This window comes from Branchiostoma belcheri, unplaced genomic scaffold, assembly GCF_001625305.1.
Source record: "Branchiostoma belcheri isolate BF01 breed outbred unplaced genomic scaffold, Haploidv18h27 scaffold124, whole genome shotgun sequence".
NCBI classification, from domain to species: domain Eukaryota; kingdom Metazoa; phylum Chordata; class Leptocardii; order Amphioxiformes; family Branchiostomatidae; genus Branchiostoma; species Branchiostoma belcheri.
In genome coordinates, this window is record NW_017802647.1 from 69,279 (window position 1) to 79,515 (window position 10,237).

Sequence of the window (10,237 nt, forward strand, 5' to 3'; positions counted from 1 at the left end):
ATATTAAAGAAAGACTAACAACTGCAACAGCACAACTTGCAGACATGTTCATTTAAACACATGGTGAAAAGCTAGGACGTATATATGTGGTAACTCACGGCTCGGCGAGCATCACGCTTTCTTAATTCCCTTGCTGAAGGCAGGCATACATACACATAGATCCCTTGTAGGAACAATGGCCAAATAGATGTCTTAGATAAAGGAAACACAATGTAGAAGACAGGAGTGTCAAGTAATACTGTACTTATGTGACAGTGTGTGTGTGTGTGTGTGTCTATACACAAATATAAACAAGTTGTACTGACGAACCAGAACCCTACAGACGTCAAACGACGACTCTTGTTAAAAATGAAGGAGCACACTCCAACCAACATGGATATCACAGATACCAGTTTTGTGCATGTGTCATTTTCCTATGGGCATCAAGACCGGAGAGCAAATGTCTGCCACTTTGTTTTATACACTTCAGGTCAGGTAGATTTCAGATAAATAAATAATATGTTTGAAATGTTATTATAAGCTTTACAGTTGTTTTATAATCTTTAGTTTCTCCACCCAAAAGTTTTCAGACATCACTCTGAAGGTTGTGTGAATAAAACAGAAGTGACCACATTGCACTCAGGTCGCTGAGGCTTACATACTCAGTAGTAGATAAGTTACAAGATACTGAATCAGTCTGAAACCACTTCACACTTTTTTTACAGAACTTGTGTAAACGATACAGTGACATACATATTTTAATTATTCAAAACCATAAATTATAAGCTGCAAAATGAACAAATTTGTTTAAAATTTAAATGTCCCAGGCTTGACTTACAAATTTTTACATTTCTAATCAATCTGTTATGTGTAAATTTTGTTTCAGCAGAATTACAGTTCATTTTCATGAGAACAATTGTCATCGTATCTAATTTGTATGCAGATCACACATTGAGTGACATCAACGGTCTTCTTCCTTCCCACGCCTAAACTGGCCTGGTTCCTACAGACGTAATCTTAATTATCTAAATTCCATATGTAATCTAAGCCAGAGTTTTAGAATACTGACATAATTGACGGGAAATCTCTGGGCTCAAATTGAATTTTAGTGTATCGAAAAATTCAAATCATCAACAGAGATGTACGAAACACTTTTGTGCACCACTTAATTTGATATGCAAGCTGGCCTTTTGCGACCCTTGCAAAATAACTGTGTATGAATAAATTATGTAAGTGAAACTGAAAAAAATACAGGAAAGTAAGAGGCTAGTATGATTTTAGACCTGAACGTATTTTGATACGCGTTGTTATCAAGGTTTTCTTCCAACTGCTGATTATTTGAGTCTACGGTGATTTGCGACAGGACAAACAGAGCGGAACGCCTGCTCTTTGTCTGCACGTTTTCTTTCTTTGCCGCCATTTTTGCCACGCTCGGGACGTAATAGATTTCGAACGGTTTTCTATCAAAATCTACTTCTTTTAATACCTTATAGTAACGTGAGTTGGGACTAGGCGTTATCCTGATACAAAACTGTGGAAACTAATGGGTTATTTCCTTGCCCTTGGGTCAAATTTTGTGAATTTCGAACCTCGAAAAACTAGGCTATCTAGCTGAACAGTTTCGTTGACCTAGGCTAGACCCGTCCTACCATACCCGAAGGGAAAAGTGAAGTAAAATAAAGAAATCGCGACTCACCATCCCTCGTTGTGCCCATAAGCTGGTCAAGCATAGCTCGCATTTGCTCTTGGGCCGACATTTTGGCTCTTTTTGTGCCAACGGGCCGATAATTGAAGCGAAAATTTCTGCAAGACTTTGTACTTTTCGTCTCTCTCTCCCAGAAAATGGCTTCCCGTCGGAGAAGACAAGTCTCGTTTGTTCCCGTGGTCTGTAATGGAATCTCGCGAGACAGCAGACGTCATCAGATGGAAGATGCCATAAGTAGCAAATTATGGGGAGGTTTTCTTTCTTTTAGTATTTACTCCGTGAAAGAGGTCAGTGACCTACGGCGGAGTATTTGGAAGTTTAAAAACCTTGTTTAATAGTTCCTATGCGAATCAGGGCATCATTTATATAGATTATGGGCAAATGCTACAGTTGGCTCCTTATACCTGGGCCACGATAATGTTCGATACGGTTATCTTTCAGTAATATGTCAACAATATATTCATGTAGTACTCATGATTAGTGTTTTCCTGAAGATGTCAAGAGAAGACACAGGGAGTGTTACAAATAAAATGTATTTAATATCACACACAGATACCATATACACATTCGTGGCTGAACAAACTTTAAATTTATACACCATCACACAACCACAAACCTTGCACTTAATATACTGCATTATACAATATCTTCGATTGTCAAGTATCTTTCAAAGATTATATACAACTGTTTAAGACTTTCGTCAGTACAAAACCTGCCCGACATACTAAAGTATACAAACAAGGCATCAATAAATATCTTCATGGACAATATAGCGACTGTCAAGACAGTATACCATTTTTACAATAATGTTTTCACAATAAATCAGCTCCAAGCTCAATCAAATCCCATGATTTTGTACAATCCAAGGACAAATCGTTCATAATCTGTAGTAAATATTATGGCAACTTGGCAAGGTAAACAATACCATGATTGTAGGTTGATATTAAAGTACCATCATATACATCTAAAAGCTCCACCTGTCAGAATCAGTTGAACTGCAGGTTACTTGACACTTGGATTCAATGTTTCCATCCCACAGAATTATGTAACGCTACATGCACCAAGAACAGATTAAGTATGATAGATACAAGTTCAATAGGAAAGGGACTAACTCTTCCTAACACTGCACTTTTTCCCGAGTTTACAATGACAGTAGGTTGTTGGCATGAGGCACAATGTTGTAATCCAGTAATTGTTACAATCACAGAGCAGCATATGTTGAAGCTTAAGGCTTTAAGTAAAAAAATATCAATACTGACTTTGGTCAATACTTTTGGCTCATAACATATAGATTGGCAAAAACAGTTGGAGTATGAGGATATTTAAGACTGTACTGGTAACTCATGCCAACTTTTGGTTGATGAAGTTGTGCAGTTCAACTTCCATTAAAACCGTTTCTGCACAAATTTCAAAATGATAAAAACAATGCTGCAGCCAACTGCAAATCTGTACCCTGTATATATTTTTATATCAGATTCTATAAAAACGGGTTCTGTTTAGCATTTTGCAACAGCTAGCAAGGTAAGACGGTTATATATATATATAATATCCATTATGCTTTTATGTACCAACAACTGCATAGTCTTGCGAGACTACCAGAGCCAGGGAGACCAAAAACTGCAACAAAGTCCTACTTCACTCTGATTCAATGAACAATACAAATAATGGTGTGAGAAACCATTGTTTGGTTATATAGTACTGCAGAAGGTTGACTGCAAGTTATTCATTGCACAATGTATACACAGTTCCAAAGAACATGTTCACTGTATATGTATATGTACCAATATTTAAAGTTAAGTACCATACAAACGTCCCCAAAGCACCATTCAGTGCAAGACGCTTAATCACAAAGTTGGAACTATTGGCACAATCCCTGGCTAACACAATAAATACTACATTTTCCATACCCTCTTGATCACTTGTTACATCTGCAATGTACACTGCCCATCTTAGAAAGACATACATAGACCTTTACATTTTACATTGTGAGAAACAACTGCCTTACACTCAGTATTTACAGATTACCCTCCATGAAAATCATTTACAGTCCCAAAAACGTTCTTTACTTAATATGTCTCATTTTCTTTGACTTTTGACTACGTTCAGATACACCTGCACAACACAGTCATGCTAGGTGTAGTTACTCTGTACTGAAGTGATATTAAATCGCAGCAAACTTACAGTGTGGTCACATTCTTCGTCGGTCGTCATGCGATTTTGATGTAGCCTTTTCAAGCAGGCTGTGACAAAGCCAGCCATCAAAAAGGATCAAAGATAGCCTTTTCTATCAGAAGACAGCTAACTTTCGCATCAAGTATGCACGTTTATCCCAAGAACGCTTTCAGTTTGCAATCGCAGAACAATCATCAACGAACATGTGACTGCGGATTTACGTTGTACTCCGACATTAAAATCTTTCCTTTTCTAATTCTTGCCTCCAGACTTGGCGATCCGCCTGCACCTGTTTTCTCTGCTTCAATCAGGACCAACTGAACACGTGGAGTCCGCCTGACCCCTCACCTGTCTGAAGCTTCAAGCTGCAGGGAATTTTTGCTCTTTCAACGCATATGAGAAGCTCTACACCTTGCCGTCGCCACGCTGCCCCATGTAGCCCGCCCACCGCTGTTGATGCAGTGGTACAAAATGGAAATGTCCCATCGGATTTCGACTGAGAAGGTGCGTCCCATTCTGGTATCCCGGGGGAGTTTGTCCTGTCTGTATGTTGACAAGATGAGCCTCTGCCAGACTAACATTCAGGTTGATTTTGTTGATGGACATGAGATAGTCCATCCGTAGGAATGATCCGCCTGGGTCCTTTAAAAAGGCAAGTCTGCCCTCGATGAACACGTAGTCTAATGTACCGTCCCCGTCTACGTCACCCACGGCACCTGCAGAAATGGACAGTCCTGCATCAAAGTCTCTTCAAGAAAACATCATTATAGGAACAGAAAAGCTAGAATACTTGTTTTATGTGTGATACTATATATGAATTGACTACTCTTACGTAAAACGTTCACTTGAAGATTTCAGTGACACTCTTGTTGTCTTGCCATGACAGACAAACAAGGCAACAGATTGTAGTGTGAGGTAGAATGGCCTACCTGTGGTTCTGTCATTAGGACTCATAGGTGTGCATAGAAGAACAGGAAACGTTAAGTCATCCTGCCTTCTCTGCCGCTGCCTTCTGCTGCTGTCCGTAGGTCCATCCGGAGAGTTTGCGGGGAAGGCCGTTCTTCTTCCCGTCAAGGAAGCTGCATCCGTCACTGCGATCAGCTCCTCAGTCAGGTCCATCTCTGTGGAGTCCTCCTCGGTTTCTAGTGGGACATCCTCGAAGTCGGGGGAGGGCCCAAAGCGCTGTTCCTCCTCAAGCTTCTGTTTTCTATAGTCCTCTTCTGTGTAGTCTGCAACACAGCCATAGTTTATAGCATGCTGCAGTATGCTATACAATCATACATTACTGGAAAGAGATGAAACATCATAGAAACCGTAGAGATTACAATTGGAAAATTCCGTAACAACAAGGACTACCTAACGAACTGTCAAAAGGTCTACATCATATAATATTTGATGACAAAAAAGTCAGTCTGAAGTTGAGATTTTTACATAATTTTTTATGCATTTCCATTGACAGGTGTGCGGGACGCTTTTGAGAAATGTACTAACTGTAATAATACGGGATTGACTCAAGCTCGACAAGTCTGATGGGCGTCCGTGCGAAGTCTCTGTCCACCAGGAACAGCTCCTGAGACGGCATGTTCATGGCATCACACGAGGGGGCGTGGCCTTCTTCCTCATGACCTCCATGCCGACGCCGTCGCACCTGTTGTAAGCCGGAGACGAGTTTGTGTGGGTGGACATCACACTACACATTTTGTGCTTCCCATTTTCAAAGTGAGAATTTTCCATGCTTAAATTTTTAACAATCATGTTTTGGGTATTGCTTTTTAAGTTTACCTTCGGAGAAGGAAAACATGTTGTTTTTGCACAGTTTCTTCTTCAAACAAATAAAGTCAATGACCTGGACCAGACGTCTGTCACCATGGCAACAAGTACAGTAGCAGTGTTGGGTTGCATTTTGTAACAGAACAGAGTCTGAGGGGCTGCTCACCATACTAGGATATGTGAATGTGTTTGAGTAAGAATAAACAGAGCATTAATTTGTTAAAATAGACCATATGAAGGTAAACAGCATGCATTTGCTTAGCAAATGTTACTTTTGTTATGTAGTCTATTTTTCGTTTTCACAAGCAGAGATTGATAAGGATGGTACATACATGTGAACCTCCTCCTGGATGTTGTACTGACTGAGCGGCGGGGCCCTCCCGCCCTAACACCCAGAACAGGAACGCGTCCCTCCCTGGGTCCTCCGTGCGGAGAGTCAGGGGTGAGGAGAAGGTCGCTCCGTGTGTCGGGAAGGACCACAGTTCAGTCCCCGTCCGACCATCCAGGATCAACATCTACAACACAATAGAGAAAAAAACACATCAGCATGAAAGTTCATCTGACTTGGGAAAATAGATTTGTCTATCCAAAGGTTGTTTTTACACTGTACACAATCAAACCATAGACACTAGGTAAAACTGATCATAAAGTAATACCTCCCAAATAGCATCTCCACATGAATTTGTTTATTTTCTTCTGTCTTTACATTTGGAACTTTCCTTTGGAATACTGCTTGCAATGCACATAGCTCCTTTGTACCAGTAAGTCACTGTTTTTCACAAGCTTTTAAGAAATCGCACACGTTGAAATAGACAATGCCTGTTATCATCAAAGGTGAATTGAAGTGGATGCTTTTGCTGACAATCCTCGTCTAGAACATGTTGTGTTTGGCAGACCCACTTGGCTATTAAGAGGGAACGAATAATCAGTATTCTCCCCATAGGGGTGAAGGTCGAGACACCCCATCAGGGTGTCAACTTTCACACGACCTTGAAGCTGAACACAGCACGACTGCGGTCTTTGACTCCACATTTGGCAGTCATTTCTGCTGAAGGGCACAGTTTCCCCCCAGGTTTTACAAGTACAAGTTTGAACAAGATTGTGCCCACTGTGGGGTGCCTGTGACCCCCCATGACTAGAGGCAGTAAACTGAAGTGTGTTATGTCTTCAGGCTCAACAATTGTGCTCCAGTCTGCCAGCAAAAATGTTAGTAACAGGTCATGTCTGTACTTTTCCATTATCAAGCACTTCTAGGAAATTGTTCAAATCTGTTTGCAGCTACCTTTGCCAAGATGGCTGGATTGGCATGAAGCTACCAGTAGGTTAACCTTAGCTTGTCCCTGCTGCTCAACCAGGTAATCTTTACAGATTTGGTGCCAAACAGCTACCTTAGCAGGCTGAAGGTTAAAAAGTAACTGAAAAGGTAATTGAAAAAAGCTATAAAAGGATTTAAACAAAAAAATGGAACAGAAGTTATATCAACCATTGCAAAATGATTTCAACTTACTACAGAGAAAAAAAGTATAGCACAAATCTCGTCTATCGTGAGAAACAGTGTTAGTACTTAATAACTTACAGTTACACTCACCTGACTTGAGTTGTACTTGGGCCACCCCCCTTTGTTCAGCCTCACCATAATGTCAAGTGTGCTGTCATTGTTGAAGAATCCTGGCGCAAGAAGACTGGGCAAAAATTTACAAACAGGAATAAAATGAAAATCGTTTTTGACTGAGAGGCAACATATGAGGTGTTAAATGAGGTGGTTCTGAAATAATCAATACTGTCTGAAACTGTCCCCCATTCTTGCTTTGAAATCCTCTAAAAAATGCAGAAAATGCCATTTCAGAAGGCCCCAAGACCCCCTAGACAGCTGACCCCTCTAGTGCTCACTTGTCAAAAGAATCTAAAAAAAAAACAATTATAGTTAACCCCCTCCCCTGAACAACATCCTGGCTGCGGGTATGAACACCATGCACTCCAGACAGTATTTTTCCCAACGACAGAAACATAAAAACCTAATCACCTTACAACAAATGAATGAGTGAGTGAGTGAAGGACTGCACGTATCGAGGAATGAAGGAAGTGCAATACAAGAATAAATGAATGAACATTGATGTTACCTGTAGCTTTCAGTGCCAGGAAATGACTTCGTCCAAACTTCCTCCAGAGTCTCTCCATCGAGGACTGCGACTGTAGAGTCAAACACAGAGACTACAATGTCCCTGACACCGTCCCTTGTCAGGTCCAGTAGCACAGGTGGCAGTATCACACCTTTACTGGAGCTGCTCCTGGAACATTGTACACAATTTCAGGGGTTTTTCTAAACAGGGGAACAAGGGCGCTGCGCCCTCATGTAACGGGGTCGGCCCTATGTTACGACAGCCCTATGTTACGACAGCCCTATGTTACGACAGCCCTATGTTACGACAGCCCTATATTACGACAGCCCTATGTTTTGACGCCCCCTTTTTTCAACGCGATTATGGCTATGTTCAGACACCAAATGATAAATTGTAAATGTATGGAGTGTAATGATCTCGAAGAAAATGTTCACGTAATAAATTGTCACTGACAGCGTTTCCGCCAGACTGCAGCAGAGATCCTGAGAGGCCGTCCAGTTGGGAAGGGCCGGGTCGCGAAAATTAATTAACTAAGGGAACACGTCGCGAAAATTAACTGAGGGGGCGGGGCATTTGTTTACACTTGTTAACAAGTTGAAACTGTCCACAAGCATTCCACATTTTTTTACAAGTGTTGACATTAAAAAAAACACTGCTACAAATGGCAAACGTATCGCCAGTAATACTTAATTAGGACATTCTGCTGCAAGACTCCGAACATCGGCATCATTTAATTGTAACCTCCAGTAGCGCCTGCGATAGCCGGATTTTAATAGTGAAGAGCCTTGCTTCGTCCGTACTTCTTCCGTACTAGCAACATTTCCGCTGTAAAGAAGCGTCATCTTATCTCTCATACACGAGACAAATTTTGAAAATAACTTGGCCGTATCGTAGCTTTCATTGCTGTTTTATTCAACAAAAGTGCTCCTTGGTTGTAAAATGATCTCTTGTCTCCAGTACAGTGTCAAATGGTAGCGTGATCGTAGCGTGCGAAAAATCGGCGTTAAAAGTCAGAAAATCGCTGGAAAATAACTTGCAGCACACATTCGCTACCTCGCCGTAGAAGAAAATACACGCATTTTCTCATTAATATAATGCTAATATGTAAGTAGCAGCGTGAACTCTACGCTCTGATTCGTTGACCTCATATGACCTGCGCTCTGATTGGATAGAGCCATCTTTGCAGAGCTGCAGTTTGTTTGTTGGCGAAGAGAGTTACACTACGCTACTTTCTACGGTGTTTCTACCACTAACATTCCATTAAAGAAATTCATTATTAAGAATTTTTGGGGAAAAATGGTATGTATCCATATTGAGTGGTGCCTTTCGCGTATTCAAGCAAGCCCGGAAGTGGTTAGCGAACCGCGGCGTGGATAGCGAACTGCGGCTCGGATTTTCATGCAACCCGCCCGCTACAAGACCATCAAAAACGTAACTCCCAAAAGAGAATTTTCAAATCCGAAATGATTTTGTTCGAGGAGAAATATTTGTGGATACATTTTACCGGATGGAAACTTGAAAAACGGGCTTTAATGAGATTAACGTATGCGAAAGGCGCCGACATCAATTGTTCGTCAGCATATAACAATAACAATAGCTGTCGTAACATAGGGCTGTCGTAACATAGGGCTGTCGTAACATAGGGCTGTCGTAACATATGGCTGTCGTAACATAGGGCTGTCATAACATAGGGTATGAATCCATGTAACAAGCTAGCGCCTCATATCAATTTCAGATTGAAGCCTAGGTCTTTTTCAAAATTATCTTTTTCCAGTAAAAATACAAAAACAACACCACATAACAATGTATTCTAGCATTACAAACTATGTTACTCTCATGAAAATTCCAAAATCTTCCCACAAACATGAAAATTTAGCTCTAGTAGTACAAGTGTGAATGGAGTAAACATAGTTCATTGAGAACTTGCCCAAAGACTACAAGTAAGCCTCCTTCATCTGCATACTATAGAACAGGCTCTGAAGTGAAACATGAGACCTGAGTTTGTAGCAGCTTGGATGAATGTGTTGCAATGTTTGCCATGTGAAAGGTTTGAGCTTGTGGCAAACCCAATGTTGTTATCTGAAGCTACTAGTAACAGTGTAAGTGTATAAAGGGTGATTTGCACATTGTGTGTACTGTTGATTGTACTTATATTTTATAAAGGAAATATGCAATGTATGAATAGAAATTTAGGAAAGATATTGACAAAAAAACATTGAATTATTTTAGTCTAACTATCCTTCTCCTATTACATACATTATTAGTACTGGAAATTTGTATTGAGCATTGTATCTGGCATATTGTAAATTTTGTGCAAGCTAAAATAGCCTTTGAAGGTGTTGTAAAATCCAAGTAAACAGACCTTTTTCACAATAATAGTTGTTTATTTTCAAAGAAACATACAATGAAAGAGTTCAAATTTTCCCCCTCAAGTAGCCTCAAACTGTCCCATTTCAACTTCAAATTTTCAAAGGCTCCACATGGCATGGCG

General features: G+C 40.5%; 2 protein-coding genes across 2 annotated transcripts in view; both read right to left on the reverse strand.

The window, feature by feature from the left end:
* The window catches only part of LOC109463294 (putative RNA-binding protein Luc7-like 2), a 12,098-nt gene extending 10,213 nt beyond the window's left edge, over positions 1-1,885 (reverse strand). Inside the window, exon 1 of the mRNA XM_019760040.1 lies at positions 1,676-1,885. Coding sequence (XP_019615599.1) covers positions 1,676-1,736 — 61 coding nt within the window. The 5' untranslated portion in view covers positions 1,737-1,885. The remainder of the gene's footprint in view (positions 1-1,675) is intronic.
* A 361-nt stretch (positions 1,886-2,246) lies between these two features.
* Positions 2,247-10,237, reverse strand: part of LOC109463264 (protein FAM234B-like) — a 15,938-nt gene continuing 7,947 nt past the window's right edge. Inside the window, exons 7-12 of the mRNA XM_019760004.1 lie at positions 7,747-7,914; positions 7,215-7,308; positions 5,959-6,141; positions 5,348-5,504; positions 4,786-5,085; positions 2,247-4,572 (exon numbers count right to left, since the gene is read on the reverse strand). Coding sequence (XP_019615563.1) covers positions 4,262-4,572; positions 4,786-5,085; positions 5,348-5,504; positions 5,959-6,141; positions 7,215-7,308; positions 7,747-7,914 — 1,213 coding nt within the window. The 3' untranslated portion in view covers positions 2,247-4,261. The remainder of the gene's footprint in view (positions 4,573-4,785; positions 5,086-5,347; positions 5,505-5,958; positions 6,142-7,214; positions 7,309-7,746; positions 7,915-10,237) is intronic.